Source organism: Lutra lutra, chromosome 6 (genome assembly GCF_902655055.1).
Source record: "Lutra lutra chromosome 6, mLutLut1.2, whole genome shotgun sequence".
Taxonomy (NCBI): domain Eukaryota; kingdom Metazoa; phylum Chordata; class Mammalia; order Carnivora; family Mustelidae; genus Lutra; species Lutra lutra.
In genome coordinates this window covers 99,086,498-99,104,820 of record NC_062283.1, presented here as the reverse complement: position 1 = coordinate 99,104,820, position 18,323 = coordinate 99,086,498, and the positions used below count along the sequence as shown (strand labels likewise).

The 18,323-nt window shown below is 45.6% G+C and overlaps 1 protein-coding gene and 1 non-coding gene across 2 annotated transcripts in view; one reads left to right on the top strand and one right to left on the bottom strand.

Annotated features, from left to right (window-relative positions):
- UST (uronyl 2-sulfotransferase) overlaps positions 1–18,323 on the bottom strand; it is a 299,665-nt gene that overhangs the window by 98,836 nt on the left and 182,506 nt on the right. The window contains exons 4-5 of the mRNA XM_047733878.1: positions 14,377–14,456; positions 3,954–4,107 (exon numbers count right to left, since the gene is read on the bottom strand). Coding sequence (XP_047589834.1) covers positions 3,954–4,107; positions 14,377–14,456 — 234 coding nt within the window. The remainder of the gene's footprint in view (positions 1–3,953; positions 4,108–14,376; positions 14,457–18,323) is intronic.
- LOC125103355 (U5 spliceosomal RNA) lies at positions 9,069–9,183 on the top strand. The gene has a single exon (XR_007128361.1). It is a non-coding gene; the product is annotated as a U5 spliceosomal RNA (small nuclear RNA).

Here is an 18,323-nt window from a genome sequence, read left to right as displayed (position 1 = left end):
TAGGATTTGGCCCAGCCCAGATCTCTCCCCCTTTGCTATGTAGGAAGAAAACATCAGGTCCCAGTGATTCAACAATATATCGTGAAGTTGAGGCCAGGCTTCTACTCCTAGCAGGGTCTCGGACCCACCCCTAGACCCAGGCCCCATTCCTCTACCTGTGAAACAAGAGTTTCCTCATGACCTCCAGGGACCCTGCAAATCCTAGGATCCCTTTACCCTTTTCCACTTTCTTCCAAACTGCCCAGCATCACAAGATGATATTATTTCATCCCCTGGGCAGGCTCGGCGATCCCTGGCCCTCTCTCAGCTGTATGCTAAGCAGTCCTACGAGGCTCAGGGCCAGGAGCAGAACTGTCTGAGTTTTGGCAACTGGATAAAGCAAGTGGTATTGAGTGCTGAGATCTGGAATAATGTGGGTATATCAGTAGCCCCCTTTCGGGCCAGTCCCCCGTGACTCTGTGTGTGTGCAGTGTTCGGGGAAAGGCCTCATCACACTGCCCTATGGGGGTGGCCCACCACGCCTGCCTCCTTGGGTGTGAGATCCCGGTGCATCCCCCCTCCAGGCCTTTGTCCCCAAGGAGGGCCTTGCCCAGGGGCCAGCGGTCTCCTCACAGCTGCCCTACACCCCACCGAGACACAAACAACACCCTCTTTTGAGTCAAACAACTGACCACCGGGGCCTGCCAAAATGAGGACAGCCTCTGAAAGGGGGCAGTTTTATTTCAAGGGTTTAATGGACCAAGGAGATGAAATAAAAAGTTTCAGCTATTTAAAAAAAAAAAAAAAAAAGCAAAAGACTGTCTTCTTTCCAAATAAACAAACTATCCTTTGAACAGGAAAAGAGTCTTCTAACTGGGTCAGGCTGGGGTCAGGTCAGGAAGGAGTCACGTGTCCCTTGGGCTCCCCTCTTTATTCCATGCTCCCCTGATAACTCCCTCTGCTGCTTTGGGGAGCCCAGTGTTCTCCTGCTGGGGCCCTGCCAAGGAATGACATCAGCTCATCGGACGTAGGCCCTTCCCAGGACACGGCGCTTACACTGGGAAAGGGAGCCCCTCAAATCTCTAAGGGTAGAATTCCAGGCCAGGAAGTTTCCCTAGGATCTCTCAAATCACACCATAAAGTCAGCTCCCTGCCCTTCAAACATAGAAGATGTGCCTCGACTACCAGCATTCAATATTCGATATATATTTTTAAATCTAAACCATTACTTTTTTTCTCTCCTGTTTACAAGTTCCCTGTTGAATGATGACGACTTACTCTGTGTGTGAATGTGTGAAAACCTATGTTATTGGCAATGATTTCCAGGATGACAAAAACATGACAGGGTAGAGAAACCTAGAGAACTGCCCTCAACTTCCATATTAATATGTTTGTTTTTTAGTAAGTAGAATGCTATTAGGCCTCCAGTATTTCAGCCCCTCTTCTGGGTGCCAGGGATGTAGATGGAACTCTGATCCTATCTTATCCTCAAAGAGCTTACAGAAAGTTGGGAGGACAGGAGAGAAGTTAAGACATGATCTCACCCAGAGAAATGATATCCCCCACACAGAGAGCACAGAGGAAGAACATCAGGACCTCCCTGTACAGCTGTGCAGCTTGTGTACTGCATAACTCTGGGGTCACCATCCTACAAACTCCATTCAGTAAAGCCATGTGGACACCTTGAGTGTGAGGAGCCTTGTGAGACTTGCAGGGAAAGCATCCAGGGATCTGCCAGATACAGGTCTAGAGCAGGAAGGTCCCAGCTCCTAGAAAGATGGGGAAGACCTGCCGAGAATGTCTGAAGGCTGACGGGATGACATATTCCCTGCTGGGAGAAGGGCTCAGGCTTTCCCATGGAGATGTGGGAGAGTCACTGGTTACAGTATGCTGGATTTGGGGTCATTCAGGTTATTTCCCAGCTCACTTAGAGAAACTGGAGTGACTCTCAGGGCTCGATTGTTGTCTCTAGCGCTGACTTCTCTGAATTCTCCTCCTGCTATTCTCCTGGCCCCACCCCTCACTCTGACCAGCCACACAGTTCTCCCTGCTGATCTCTGAATGAGCACCACATGCACCCACTGCAGGGCCCTCATGAAAGAAAAGGCTGGTTTTCTCCCCTTTGCTTCTTTTCCTGCTGCCATTCTTACTAGGACCTGCACCCCCCTCCCTACACATATCTTACCTTCACACATGTCCTCTCTGTAAGGGACAAAGAGATAATGATATCTTTGGAGTTTTCCAGCACAACAGATGGTCTCTAGGGAGGGACCAGGCAGTGGTCTGCCTATTGCACTGGAGTTAGATATCTCCACACCAAGACCACTGGCTTTAGGGAATGTGTGCCTGACGAAGAACCCCTGGACCCTGTCCTCGTTCTGACCAGTTCCTGGAGGTCTCAGAGGACACCTGCACAGGACCATAATCACCAATAAAAACCCCAGACTCCAAGCAAAGACAAGGCTCCCTCATTCCTTTCCAAGTCTCCCAGATGCTCCATCTAGATCTCCTTCTCTACAAATCTTCAGTATAGTCTGCTTTACCTTCACTGAAGTCTGGCTCGCATTTGATTTCCAACCTGCCTCAAGCCAAGGACCCTCTTGGTGGGTCCTGGAGGAACCCCGCTCTGGGTGCTTGGACCTGACCTGCCTCACATACTGATATGTGATTCTATGCTCTGAAAATGTACTCGCTGCTGAATAAAAAAATACGTAGCCACATTCGTAATATGTAGTTTAAAGAAAAAGATTTGAGTTTCTGCCAACAAAATTTCAAAAAAAAAAAAAAAAGCCGCTTTAGAGATATTTCATTAAAACATTAGGGAGTTGAATAAATCCGGAATGGTGAGGGACAAAGCTTCATTTCTGGTCTTGGCCCAGCTATGAGTGAGTTGTTTCGCACCAGACAAGACCCAAACTCTGGGCTTCTCAGTTTTCTCAACTCTGCTCGTGGATTTTAAGACACGAAAGGGACATCATCCAAAATGTGTCCAAACTCCAAACACATACTCTTATTACATTTTACAAAATTAGATGAAAAAGAGAAGTTTGGTCCACGAGCTAGACCTGTGAGTCACAACCCTCGTCCTTTGGTACAAGGATGCTCTGTGGCCTTGGCAACAGCAGGCTCAGGCTCCCTGTCACTCTCCTGCCCTGGGAGCAGGGTTGCATGAACCCCTCATTCCTTTCTGCTCCTTCTGCTTGTACCCAACAGCCTAGGATGGGTCTGGTGACCCCAACACCTTCCCTCTGACACACAGACCAGGATTTCTGCTTCTGCACCCCAGGCTCTAGTCTAGTCAACAAGCTTTCGTCAATCTAGGTCACAAGCAGGTAAGAAAGATACTTTGGCTCTGGGGCTGGTGGAAAGATGCTTCTCTTGGCCCTCCGTTTTTTGTTCCCAACTCTGCACTACAGAAATAGCTACTGGGGCCAACGTTCACAACCCCACGGAGCTGAGGGTCCCCAAACAAGGTCCAGAAAGATCAGATAGTTTCTGCCATGACAGCCTGATTCTGTTGTGCCATGGTGGCAAGAACCTGGACTTGACATCAGACAGTCTGTAAATAGTCACGCTTGTGCCCACATCCTTAATGGAACTACAGGGTCTCCTTTGAAAACCCCCTTCACTCAGAGAAAAACACTTTGTGACCCACTAAGAGAGACTCATCTAAACGACATCTAAACAACAACAGCACCAGTCAGGATCCCCTAGGAAAGGTTCTTTTCTTCTCTAGGATCTAAAACCTAGCACTAAAGACAAACTGAGAAAAACAAGATTAGCAAGTCATTTGAGAAGATGTTCTCGGGATCTGGGTCATCTGGGACAATTAACTTTTCACTGGCAAAATCTTGCTCCCTGAGGAGGATGCCACGGAAATGCCACGGGGACACCACAGAAATGCCACAGGGAAGGAGGAGAGGGGCACGCCCAGGGCAGGGGAGGGACAGCCTCTTTGATGGGACAGGACTTACCAGGTAGCGCTCCTCCTGCCTCATGCTGGGGGTGCGGATCATGTGATTCTGTTCCCCTCTCCAGTCTCCAAATCGACGGAAAAAATAGTTAGATAAAAACCGGCTGACGGGGTCTCTAATGATGTTGATATAGACAGGCTGGTCTCCTCCAAACCTAGCACAGGCACACAAACATGGAGCTGGTTACAACCTGTCACTTCCGGAGGAAAATAAAGCCCAATTAGATGTTGTTTCCCCTCTAGTTCACAGACTATCACAAGAGGACCCCATCTGCTAAGGTCCCAGTGAACAATGCCATCAGCAAGCTGTGTTTCCTGATGGGCACTTTATTATGGGCAGGAAATGTCTGCTGGGGGTGCTTGGAGGATTGTCTGTGGCGTGGCTCTATGCGAACAACTTGACTGGTCAGCAGGGAGGTGTAGAAGAAGAGGAAGAACATCAGGACCCCCTTGTACAGCTGTGCAGGTTGTGCACTGCATAACTCTGGGGTTTTCTCACTAGGCTGTGGCCTCCTGGGGACAGAGGCACGCTGGGCTGGGTTTTGTATTCCCAGTGTCTGGCCCAGACATACTGGCAGGTGGCCGGCCCTCCAGAGAATATCTGATAAATTCTGATTTCCTTGCTGGGGGAGAAGGCGTTTTAGTCTTACATTCTGATTAGAACAGTCTCAGGTAAGGTGCTCTCCAGGAAGTGGGCGATATTAGCCAATATTTCTTAAACACACACAGTATTTATTAAGTCGCTTGGTTGTAAACGCCTTTTGTGACCAACTCACAGACGCCTCACGACATCTCCATTGGGTAGAAACCATAAGCATTCCCACCTTCACCTGGGGAGGGAGAGCGTGAGTAGTTTGTGGCTGAGCCGGGCTTCAAACCCAGGCAGTCTGGTCCCACAAGCTGTGCTCTGAACCACAGAGAGAAGATTCCAGAATTGAGCAAAGTAATAATGTAAGTGACATTGTGAACACAGCAGAAATCAATATAATTTTCCTCAAGTGATGGTGAGTGGTTTTAGATTAAAAGAAAACAAGTATCTAGGTGTTCCATTTGAATGCCTTCCACAAAGGGATTGGACACATGCTCTGAATGCTAGCCTGAGGGCAAGGCTTTCGCAAGGCAAAATGATTAGGTCGGCTGACTTGTTTCTAAGGATTCCTCCCCTTTCTCTTCAACCTGCCTGAAAATGGTAACCCCAAGGAGCCTGGGAGAACACTCCAGGCTCTGGGCAGAGGTCTTGCTCTGAAGGACCCACAGGCTCCTTTCCCCCTGTGACCCCACGACTTTCTGATGAGGATACCTCGACATTCTGTCAGGGGTCAGAAGGAGTTCAGAGAAAACAAATGGACACCAGCCTCCCCCCTCTCTTCAGCTAGCAGACCCTGTCACCTTTCAAAACCCAGCCCAGAATTAGTCCCATCCCTCTGCAAGTCAGTCCCATGCTGGGTCTGTCCCTCTCTCCAGCACTGTGTGACAGGGTCTGCCTCTCCCATCAGACTGCCGCCTCCTGGAGTGGGGAACGATGTCCCTTAGCACAGTGCGTGGCACACAGTAGGTGCTCAGACCACAAAGACATGACGGCCTGGGTGTATGTTTCTAAGCTGGGAAGTTTCTGCTGCATTCACAGGGCTCTGTAGCAGAAGCAAGTCGACATGACAAGCCCCTGATCCTTTTTGTGTATAAATGCACATAATGTCATCCTTCGTTTATCTGCATTTTGCAACTGAACCTTCAGAGAGAAGAATCCAAAGGTACCAAAAGAAATGACTCTTGGGCGGTGGCATTTCAGACCCCAGGATGAATGAATGACATTCTGGACTCCTGGATGGCTCCATCTTGGAAAACAGGCTGCTCAGGAGTAAGGTTAGCCACGCCCATACGAACCTTGTCACCTCCCAGATGTAAGCAGGTGATGTCCACCTGACTTCATGAGCACGTCAACTAACCAGTCTCAGAAGTCAGCTGTGCCCAGGTGGCTAGCCGCTATCATCCTGCGCGGATCTTCAGCTTTTTAATTGGATTGAGCCTTTCCTATCTATGATAAGCAGCAACTAAAGTCATAAAGCTAGGATCAGGAAGACAAAGCACGCATTCCTGATGGGAAGGCGATGGCACCCTGCTTTAAAAAACCTCAGCTCTACTTCTGTCTTCATGTGAAGAAGGACCATCACCGCTCATCAGCAGAACTGCCCTGTCACGTGAGATGGTTCTCAGACTGGCCATAGCTGTCTGTTCCCCCGACCCCCCACGCTGTGGCCCGAGGACTCACATGGCTTCCTGAGCATGGGTGACTTGTTCCCAGTCGCACTCGGTAGCCCATTGCAAGATTTCCAGAATAATTCTCCCAAACAGAAGTTTTAGATGGCTCAGGAATGTATTGTTAAGTATCAGATAATATAACAGCCACTCTTTCGACATTTTTAACTATAGAGAGATGTCTGATATCTATTTCCCACTTTCCAGAAATCCATAGTAATAATGGTTTCAGGTTGCTGGCCCCAGTCATTTTTCTAGGATGCAGAGCTCCCTCCCAAACTGGCAAAACTAGGGTGGCATGTCAGTTATTCCAAAGAGGCCAGAATATCACCCACGTACCCCATGAAACAAATTTCCCCCCTCATCCTGCCCTCTCTCAAAGTCGGTTTCTCCTCCTTCCATACTTTTTCATTCTAGTCAGAATTCCTGGTCACTCTTAGAAGGTCTCTCGATTCCCTGAACTTACGGCTGTTGCTTGTATGCTGGAGAGTGAATGCTTTGCACAGCAACACCCCCCCACCCTTCCCCGCCCCCACCCCTCGGCCCTGCCATCATCTCACACAGCACAATGCTCCGCCTTCTGTTCTCAACTCTGAAGAGAACGTTTCTAGAGCCTCCAGGTGAAGCCCAATCCTATTAGCCAACCTAACAGTTGAGGAGTCTTTGGTCACTGCAGCCAAAATTCCTAATCTTCCTCGATGCGCATTTCCTTTTGTTTGATCCACTCAACGTAAAGAATTGGCTTCTCTTCATGTTTTTTTTTTTAAATACAACTTTTAACTTTTTTTATATAACTTTATATAACTTTTAACTTTGTTTATACAACTTTTCAGCTTCAATTTTAATTCCTTTACATTCTTTTGTGTGTGTTTCTTCTTGAAAATTCCTTCGGCAGTCGTCTTCAGACTTAACTTCCTTTCCTTTTTAAATCTGTACTTCTAATTTGGTCTTTATGGAACTCTAGACAATTGTGCTGACCACAGCTGAGGCCAGGTTCTGTACTGTGCCTACACACTGGAGCCCGGGAGTCAGGCCATATTTTCTCTTAACAACACACACTCTTGTCCTTTGGTCACCACAACAGCTACTATTTGAAACTGTCTTTTAAGTCATCCTAAAATAGCAGGTATTTCCAATTTCTTTAACATTTGTTCATACGTCCTATTTAACAACTCTATAATTACCCCTGTGGCTCTCCTTCGGACCCTTTGCAAATTTATCATATTCTTTTTATTTTTGTTTTTTGATGAGAAGATGAAGAGCCAAAGCAGGATGTCATTCTCTTACATCCTGGAATAATAACAACATGGTTCTCATTTTCTCTCGTGCTTTCCTAAATATCTCATTCCGCGGATTTTCTTCCATATCTTCTCCAGACAACATTAGCTCTTTCTCCAATAGTTATGTAAAGCATGTGGGTAAGAATTTTAGGTATACTTCCATCAAACGGCTGATGATAGTCTGCCTAGAATATTACTGCATATAGTAAACAATAAGACTTATGGCCAAAATTATTCCAGGGAATTAAGACTGTTTTGTCCTCCCATTATAGTACAGTTTTCTAGAGGTGGAAACACTTTTTTTTTTAAAGTATTTTTTTTTAAATTATGGTAAAATATACACAACACAAAATCTTTAAGTGTACAATTCAGTGGTATTAAGTATGTTCACACTGTTGTGCAACCCTCATCTCTATCCATCCCCAGAACTTTCTCATCATCCCAAACCCAAGCTTATATTTCCCTCCTCTTGGCCCCCGGCAATTTCCACTTTACTGAAAGTATATCTTCTTTTCACCTCTGGCCTAAAAGCAGAGGTTATCCTTGTGCTGTTACCTATATTAAAACATGACAAGTATCCCGTGGCTAGAGGCCAGCTTTGATCCCTGTCAGTGAGGGAGGAGACTTTTTTTTAAAAAGACTTTATTTATTTATTTGATAGAGAGAGATCACGAGTAGGCAGAGAGGCAGGCAGAGAGAGAGAGGAGGAAGCAGGCTCCCTGCTGAGCAGAGAGCCCCATGTGGGACTCGATCCCAGGACCCTGAGATAATGACCTGAGCCGAAGGCAGAGGCTTAACTCACTGAGCCACCCAGGTGCCCGGGAGGAGACATTTTGAAGTGAGAGAAAAGCCATCATGGAAAAGGATGTGATTGTTTGGGGAGCAGGGTGAGGAGCTGCCTTCAGAAGGAAGAAGGGAAGAATGCTTATTTACTGGTCTTTTGCTGGAATGGGTTGGAAGCACCTCCCATCACCCCATCCTCACAACCCAAGACAGTGGGGACTTGGGTTCTTGGCCACCTGGGGATAGGGCCCCCCACACAAAACAGAAGCAGATGACACTGAGCTTCCTCTGCTCTGTGGCATGTCCTTAGGGAAGAAAGGTAGAAGCATATGCTGATGGAAAGTGGGGACAAATGGCGGGAAGGGAGGGGCAGGGCGACCCTGGGGTTAGGCCTCTTGCTAGGAGACAAGATGATTCCTTAAGGGGGAAGGTCTCCGGTGGTGTGCAGTGAGGAACGCTCAGGGAAAAGTCCAGATGATACTAATCTTCATCAGGCTCCCAAAGCAGGTGGGTTTATATGTCCACTGAGCAACAGCATTGGCTCAGGGAAAGAGGAAAATGAGGGAGAGAGCGCCATCTCTCAAGACTGGTCCAGCAGTGTTTATAAATAGCATAAAATCAAACTTCTGGGCTATGCTTAAGGAGGGAGAGGAAGTATTGAACCACTGCTGATATCAATCCCTAGCTTCAAAGTTGGAGACTTCTGTCATCATTACAAAAGACTGGCAGGGCACAGGGTTAAAGTGGATGGCTTTGCTAATGAGAATGTCAAGTCAGCATTCAGAAGTAAGATGTGGATACTCTGGTTTCTCTTCAGATCGCATAAATCTTTTGCCTTTTACTAAAGATTTCCGTGGAGAGAAGTAAGATGTGGAAAGCCAACCGAATTATGGAATCCATAAGATTGGATTTGTTTTGTTAAACGGTGCCCTGAGAAGGCAGCCTCTGTTCGCGCCCGTGATGAAGGCCTCGCCTTAAGGGAAGGCCTTGAAAGTGTCCAAAATGCCTCCCCCCCCACCACCCATTGCATCCTGTCTGCTTCTCGAGTGATTGATTTATTTTTAAATGTTTTGCTTTTGCAAGTTCTTGTGGGCGTTGGAGCCACCACGAACAGATAAACGAAGAAAAGCAGGGAGTCATGAATCAGAAACGAGAAACGTTGCCTGCGGTGGAAAGAGGGCCCTGAGACTGTAGCTGGAAATTAACTGAGCGCACTGATGTGTCCTGTAATGCGCGTGGACTACTTTGACAGCGCAGAGCTCCCACACAACCCTTCCCAGGTCTACCCTGAGAGACACCAGGTGGGGTTGAGGGGGGCTCTAGGCTGGTGACTAGAGGTGACTGCCTCTTCTCCCCCGCAAAACACTTAGTGAACAAACAAAAAGTGGGGGTGAGGGGAAGGTAAATTGAACTGTCAATCTTTGCAGTATGTGGATCTGGGACACCCTTAAAGAGGTTTCGTTGATGCTGAGGCTGAACTTTTTCAGAAGTTTTAACTCTCTTTGTTAGCTCTGGGAACAGACACAGGAAACCAAAGTACACAAATATTAAAAATCCTCTTAAAACATCACAACAAAGAGTAGCATCTTTTAGGCCGTGGTCATTCTGACTCAATTCTCCAGGTGGTTCAGTTGGAAAGCGTTTGTAGGGCTCAAGGTTTTAAGCAGTTCAAAAGCCATGTGAAAAGAGCAGTCTCGTGTTAACCCTCGCGAATCCCAACTGGCCTGAAATTTCTACTGGCTTCGGAGCTGCTCCTCTCCCCTGGCAGGAAGCCTTCCCTGAAACAACCATGAAAACACTGGTTTGGTCTTTTTCACTCTTGTTTTCTGTGGTTGAATTGCTAAAAAAGCTGGATATGGTGAAATGGTCCTTCTAGGTCTAAGATTAGGGAAAAGAAGGAATAGAGCAAGATGCCTGGATGATGAGTAAATGAAGCCAGTCAACTACCTAAACGCCAAGAGCTCACAGGATACCATTTCGCATCGCTCACAGTGTCTATATTTCAAGATAAGAATGCCGTACATGCTTAATGGAGACAAAGAAATAGAGGGCAATTCATTTTGGTATAAGGCCACATGCTTCAGAAGTTCAGAACAGTTATGGGCACAGGCTGTAGGAAGGGAGATGAGACCTTTCTTATGTTCTGCTCACTAGCAAGTATTTTGCTGCACATTAAGAATGTAAGGAAGATTAGAAATCAAATGTCAACAAAGAATATTAAGTTATATGTCAAGTCTTGTCTTAATAACCTCATTATCTTGAACCAAGCCAACCATATATATGGCTGTTAGCAATGATCGGGGTAGGTTTCTTAAGAGTAGTTTAATTATCTCTTTGCCTTATAATTTAAAATATAGAATTCCTTCTTATTTTTTAAAAATTTTTAATCTTAATTTTTATTTTTTTCTAAAGAATTTATTTATTTATTTGCAGACAGAGATCACAAGTAGGCAGAGAGGCGGGCAGAGAGAGAGGGGGAAGCAGGTTCCCTACGGAGCGGGGAGCTCAATGCAGGGCTTGATCTCAGGATCCTGAGATCATGACCTGAGCCGAAGGCAGAGGTTTTAAGCCACTGAGCCACCCAGGTGCCCCTAGAACTCCTTTTTTTAAAAGCATGAGAAAGCCCTCAACCCATTCTGACCTGGTGGTTTTTCTGTGAATTGTGTACTGAGGGCTTTCTTTACATACCTAGTTTGCCATTTATACCTAAAACCTTTCCCTTAAAGCTGTTCCCTGGAAAAAGAAAAGCTGGTGTTTTAACTTCCCATAGTCAGTGGGATTAACATGGTCTTGTAAAGTAGTAAGGCTCAATCTGCCATTCTGTTCATGCTCGTGGAGGTCCCCTACCTGATGCCAGAGCCTCGTGTCTATGGGGTGCAGGAGAGGGTAAGAGTGCTCCCACAGGTAGCATGAGCTTTTTGAAGGAGAGAGATGTTCAGGCCAGTTCACCCCTCCACCCCTGGCTTAAAACTCTTAACTGTCATCCTTTTCTGCTCTGCCCACCCCTGGGCTCCTATCTTCCGATTTCTTTTGGTCCCTCTCTTTCTCTGGCTTTAGCTCATGCTGGGCCCTGTGCCACCAATGTCCTTCCCCTTTGGCTAAAGTTGGCCCATCCCTCATATCCCAGCAGCAATGGCTCCTGTTCTAGAATGTCCTTCCACACTTTCTCCCACCTCCCCTGGGAGGCATGCTATGACCCTTACTTCTAAAGACATCACACTTTGTTGCCATTCTTCTTTAATAGAAGGAGGGTGAACAGTTCCCCAAAAGCAAAGAAAACTTTTTTTTAAAGATTTTATTTATTTAAGACAGAGAGAGAGAGAGAGAGAGAGAATGAATGAATGCATAAGCAGAGGGAGCAGCAGGCAGAGGGAAAAGCAGGCTCCCCACTGAGTAGGGAGCCTGATGTGAGGTTCCATCCCAGGACCCTGGGATCATGACCTGAGCGGAAGGCAGACAACCAACAAAACCACCCAGGTGCTTCCAAGGAAAACATTTGTAGTTCACTAGGGAAGCCCCAGTCCTGGAGGAGCATACAGGAGACAGAGGGTCCTCAATACAAAAATGTGTTCATTGAAGAAGATGGAATGAAGGAAGGAGAAATCAGAAGGAGCTGGGCCCTGCTCTCAAGGTCATGGAGATGCTGTGAGGCTACCCAGGGACCGGAACTCAGCTGTAGGCTCCGAATGAGGCTTTTGCAGAAATGCTCCTGAATGCCACTCAGTGGCATTGTGCAGGTTGTCTTTAGGAAGTGGCAGAGAACTTCACAGACCTCTGCAACTAGAAACTACAAAGGTAATTTTTCCATAGGGCTAAGCAGTTGTCAGAGACATAGAAATGAGTATCATCACTCATACATGATCAAATAGACGCATAACCCAGATGGAAAAAAATTAAAAAATGATGCAGTCATTCCAGCTGAAAACTAATAGGAAAGTAAGATTATTGGGATATATCAGAGGAAAGATTATTTACAACAATCTCCTTCATAAGGAAAATAGGAAGATATGTTTCAATTTTGCTCAAGTATAAATTACTATAATTTATTCAGAATGATCTATGTTGGTTCACATTTTTTTTTAAGTGTGCATAGTGGTCAGTATATATCTGGACTTGTTTTATTTCAAATAAAATTATTTCCCCTTAAAAAATAAATTCCATCTTGCCTATATGTAATACCCTTCCCTGAAGGAAGTTGAAGGGCTTTCCTTCATTCGTGTGTTAGAGAATCCCCACAAAGTAGGAGTGGGGAGGAATTGTCCCTACTTTATAGATGGGAAAAAAAGAGACCTCCCCTCCCCACCCAGAGGTGAAGTTGCTAGCCCAAAGCCATGGTCAGTGGGAAGGTCTTATGCCCAGAGGTCCTGGCAGCCAGGCCAACATTATTTTCTGCAGATGTGGTGTCTACTCAAATGTACTTATCAATTTTTTTCATAATTAAATCGATCAAATTAAACAACTCTGGGCATGTGTTTAACAGTGGAGGCCATGACCAGGTCTGGTGGCCATGCTGTGCTCAGCTCTGCTGACCCAATTAAGGGACTGGCTTTGGCTTGTCATTAGCGTTTTAAACTGTTCTGAGTCAGTTACTAAAATTCGTTGCATTGCAATTTGTTTTGGTTGTAAAAATGTGACCCACGAAGCAAGAACAGTTAAATCATGAGGTTAGAGGATGTCTGGGGTGATGCAGAAGGAAGTTCACAAGAAAAGCAAGGGTCAGGGGGCTGAGCTTTGCTCTCTGCAAGTCGTAACACGCAATGCCTGAAACCACTAACAAGACTTTGTTGTCTAGTTAAGTCTAAATATGTGTTCTTGGCCGACCGGAAGTGAGAGGCAAGGTGCATACCCCAGACAATCCGGTAACAAGCCATTCCACAAATGTGGTGGAAACCCACTCAGCCTCCTGAGTCACTGAGGATCAACTGTGCGTGTCCTATGTGCTTCTTCACTGTCCAAGGGAATGCTGGTTACCAGGGAGGTGGGGAAATTGCAGGGGGAAATTGCTTTTAAAAATAAAGCGGTCCCTTCTGTTCACTGCTCCGTGACTCGCTCTGCTGAATCTCACTCTCGTTACACTTGATTTGCACAGGGCCTAATGCACAGCAGTAGTCTGTCACAAAGGGTCACAAAGGGCAGTCCTTTGAAGGCTCAAACCTCCTCCTAGCCCCTAGGCTGTTAGGCATCCTGGGGCTGGGCAGCTGTGCCAACTCCGAGCAGCTCCGGTGTGAATTCAGGAGCAGCAAGCACTCAGGCAGTGCCCTGCCTTCCCCTGATCACCAGCCTCCCTGGGGGAGGGGGGGCATTAGGCCAGCATTAACTAGTGGGACCTCTGTTGTTCTCCTGCAGACTTGTGAGGTCCTATTGTCCCCAGGGGAACTGTAGCAATAAGGGAGGCACTCGTCAGATGGAGGATGAGGGAGGCCCAGGGTTCCTGGGCTGGTCAGCAGATCTGCCCCTGGTGGGTACTGACAAGGGCACCACAGCTAAAGGAAGAAAAGAACGCCCAGAACTGGAAGTTTGCGACTTAACAGAGCAAGGGTCTAAAACCCTAAGTTTGAAGATTTGCATTATGATCAGAAGGCCCCTGCAGCTGAAGAAAAAAACAAAGTTCTAAAATACCCCATCAGCATCAAACATGCAAGATTTAGAATGATCAAATGGAGGCCAGTCCTAGCGTCTGGATCCTATAAAACACGTGACTCCACAGCTAAGTTATTCCCACAGTCCTGTGTGGGTTCAAATTGTATAGACATGTACAAGGAAATAGTTCTGTTAAAATACCCATCTCTTACTCTCAGTTTATTTGTTTCAATACCTACCCAATTTTTTTCTTTAAAATGGAACTATCAGGTCAAATGGCTTTGCATTAAAATTGTTTCAAGTTTTCAAAAGATTTAAGATTAGTATTCTAGAAAGAAATGAAGCTTCTGTCCAAATATTTCAAATTTAGATCCCTCCATGGCAAAAATAAATGGATTAAAAAGGCTTTTCAGGGGTAATTACACTACCTTGAAGATGAAGGTAGATTTTAAAATAATTGTGCGTTAGAAGGAGTTTAAGTACTAAAAAGAAATGAAAGAACCATTAAGCTGGAAAATATCTTACCTTGAGAAGTTGAGGAAATGAACATGTCGAGTGAATAAATAGGGCTGTTCGGCAGTACTTATATTTTTAATCAGTTCCATCTATTAAAAAAAGTACAAAATTAGCATATATAGGATCTAATTTACCAAACTATATTAAGCTAAAGGTTATGTTCCCTACTCCTTTATCCTCTCTATTACCTCCTGGACCAGGGCCAACACAGCTGTGTTTGGTGCTAACATCTATGAACTGTACAGTAGGCTTCTTGCTAAATAAAGCTGCTGTCCAGATTTATAGTCCTGTATTTAATTTAGTTGATTGCTACCATGAAAACAATGTGACAGGTTAAGTCATTTTAACTGGAGAATTCAGCATCTGGTTGTATCGAAATGAAAGTTAAAAAAAAAAAAAAGTCTTTATTCCCCTCTTCTAAAAGTCAGATCAAGACAAGAGGGCAAACATTATTTTACATTTCTGTAATGATATTATGGAGATCACAGAAATATTTGAAACTGGTTCTGGAGAATTTAACAGTAGGACTAAAAAGGAGGCAACACCTCATGATTTTCCCCTTTGATCACAAAAATGCACAAAGCACATATTTTATAGGGAACACACAAATGCCCAAAACTTCTTGGGGTTCTGGTGGGTGGTCATCTGAAGTATTTATTTGGAGTTATCAGCAAGGCAAAGAGGAGTTTATATTTGTATAAACAAGGTTTATGGTCTCCTGGAACATGTCATGATACGGAAAATGTTTAGCAAAATCTGTTAGAAATTCCAAGCATTCTTAGGACTCCCTGACTTCCTGAATTCCACTTTCCTTAGAGTTTCTAGTTGGCTCCATCGATACTGACACACAGTGGAATTTTTGAAGAGCACATTGAAAACTGCCACTCCGGATGGGCCTCAGAAGTGCAGCATCTCTTAGGCACTAGAAAACTGGAAACAAAGGCAGTCGTTCACGTGTTAGCCATAACAGTGTCAGTGACAATAAAATCAGAGTCTGGAAATCCAGGACGGAAAACCCGGCTCTGCCTTGCTCCCTCACGTCTCCCTGACAATACAGAAATGCTCAGTAAATATCTGTTGAATGAATGAACTCCAACTGGTTCCTGCATTACAGATTGTCAGACTAGGACCTCAGTGTCTAAAGCCTTTAATTCAATATTCATGCTCCCAATGACTGTTTAAAGAAATGAAATTGAATTTTAAAAGTCAATGACTTGCGGTTCATAACCTTGAGCTCTGTTCACCAGTGGCAGGCAGGGGTAAAGAATGGTCTGCCTGTCCCCCAGCCACAGCATAAAAGGAAACTGAATCTTGACTCTTTATCTGCTGTTTATCTTTTATATACCTGCCTCCCCCCCACCACGTCATGTCCCAGTGCTTGTTTTTGATAAGAGAACTCCCTGGTTGGTCACACTACAAATTTTCTCTTTAAAAAATTTTTTTAAATAAACATATAATGTATTATTAGCCCCAGGGGTACAGGTCTGTGAATAGCCAGGTGCAAATTTTCATTTTTGATGGAGCTACAAATATAATTACAGCCTTGGAAGGCCAACCCAAGATATCTGAGGATGTCTGCTTAGAAATGTAACTCCCTACTGTGTATATGTTAATATAAAGACCACTTAATGCTTTAATCACTAGATTATTTTTATTCAGCTATGTCTCTGCCCACAGACAGTAATGCGAGAAGGCCCCCTGGTATTGTACAGGAAGGCTGCAAGAACAGGTCAGAAGAAAAACGGTTTCTTTCACACTTTCAACATTATATTACATTCTCTAAACACATGTCAATGGGTTAAATTGAATGGAAGAACAGTAGTGGTTAGATTTGGAGAACAGTGTCATAATAGTCATAAAGCTGTCTGTTTTGCAGGGAGAAATGGATTAGCAGTGACAGTGCATAACTCTTTCTCGACGTACCTTTAAATAGCAGGAAAGTACTAATGCTCATGTTTATTGCATTAGTACAGTGAAGTTGGAGAGTATATCCAGCTCTCATACCTTCGGTCCCTGCACACAAGTAGTGAAGCCATGTACCAAGTACCACTAGCCCAGATCAAAGGCATTTTGGTCAAGGTGTCCTTTGACTATCTTCACAAATACTAAGATTTTCCCCAGGTCTCAGGGCAGGCAGTGGTCTCCTTGCCACTGCTGCCCTTCCCCAGATTTCCATCCTGGCCTTCCCTGTTGCCAGCAGTTTGCCTTTCCTCTTGCCCGAGTCTTATCCACATGGGTGGCATCACGGGTCAAGATGGTGCTACCTCAAATCATCTCAGTAACCACTTGCCCACTGTCCTCTTCCTTGGCTCATGCAGGATCGCTGCTGGCCCTTGTTACATATTCCAGTGCCTACATTCATCCACTGTTCATTCGTTCAGCATTTACTGAGCACCTACTAGGTCCTGGAGATCAAAACATAAATAAGGTGAGGGGCAAGGCACAGGAAGCCCTGACACTGGAGTGTGTCCTAATGGTGTTGCCAAATCCACAATGGCGCCAACCACACTCTTGGTCTTCATCCATCTTTAGTCCTCATCCAACATACTCCATCTCTGGAGACTGTGGTCCTTGTTAATGGTACGATCCATATTTTCACATTTGATCTGGGTCTTTCCTGACTTTTGTACTTAATCACTTGCTGAGTCATGTTGAGTGTACTTTTACTCTCACCCTCAACTGGCTGGCCAAACCAGCCCTCTCTTTGTTTCTTCCTCACACTGTGTCCAAGCGGAGGCCCAAGCTTCCTCTTCTGGAATGTTCTTCCTCTTTTCTCTACATGTCCAAATCCTAACTATCTTTCCATCTCTCTAAAATGCCTGCCTCTTTCAAAGCAGACTTCCTGGATCTCCTTTCACTCGATATCCATTTATTTCCAGCTCTGTGCACCAGGCAAAGTAGTCTGTAGTCGAGGCTACAGAGATAGAAGATTTAGCTCTTGCCCTCAGGAAGCTCAAGGTCTTGTGGTGAGGCATCTATCTCTGCCCACAGATGGAGAGGCAGTGTTCCCCCAAGGAGGCATTCCTGAGGGGTCTGCAAGGACCCGTGGTAACCAAGTGAAGAAAGGGCCCCACAGGACATGCAAAAGACAAAACCCGAAATGACCTGGATATTAAAAACTGCCAGGAGTTCTGTGTGCTAGAGGTTAGGTGTGGGATCTGCCAGGCAGCAGATACGAATATAGAGGAAGGTAGGAGCTGGGTCATTGAGGGCCCTGGAGGTCACATGAGGAATTTTGACATTTATGCTATGGGCAAACCACCGTCAAAAGAGTCAAAAGGGGCTTTTTTTTTTTTTCCTTCCAGATCTGAGATTAGGGTGGAGAATGTGAAGAAGAAAAAGAAGGGAAGGATTAGAGATAGACAGTTAAGGTAGGAAGGTGGGGGCATAATCCCTCTAGGACATGATAGGGCCATGATCTAAAATGTGCTTCCAGGACCCCAGACCAGTAGCATCAGTAACAACTGGGGTAGCAGCTTGTTAGAAATGCAGATTCTCAGGTCTCACCACAACCCAGGGAATTAGAAGAAGATCTGGGAGTGGGGCCCATCAGTCTGTCTTTTAACAAGTCCTCTAGGGGATTCTAAGAGACTGAGGTTTGAGAACCACAGAAGTCACTGGAAGTGAAGACAGATGGGGAGGTTCAGCGGACGCTAAAGAGAGAGGATCTTCTCAGCCGCGTTGCCAGACGGTGGCAGAAGGGAAGGAGCGGGAGTGGGGGAATGAGCTTCCCAGAGCCCTGACGGGTTCCAAACACAGTCTGGTGCCCACTCATGGGGACGGGGAACACTGGGTGGGAGCTAGTCTCATTGCAGAAGTGAGGCCAAATAGATTAGGTTTTGAACGTCTTTGGCTTGAAATCTTGTTGTCTTCTTTGATCTCCCAGAGTGCTTAGGGTCTTCTAGAATGTACACTTTTTACGTTACATCATAGTTGAGTTTGTGCACTAGCTTTGA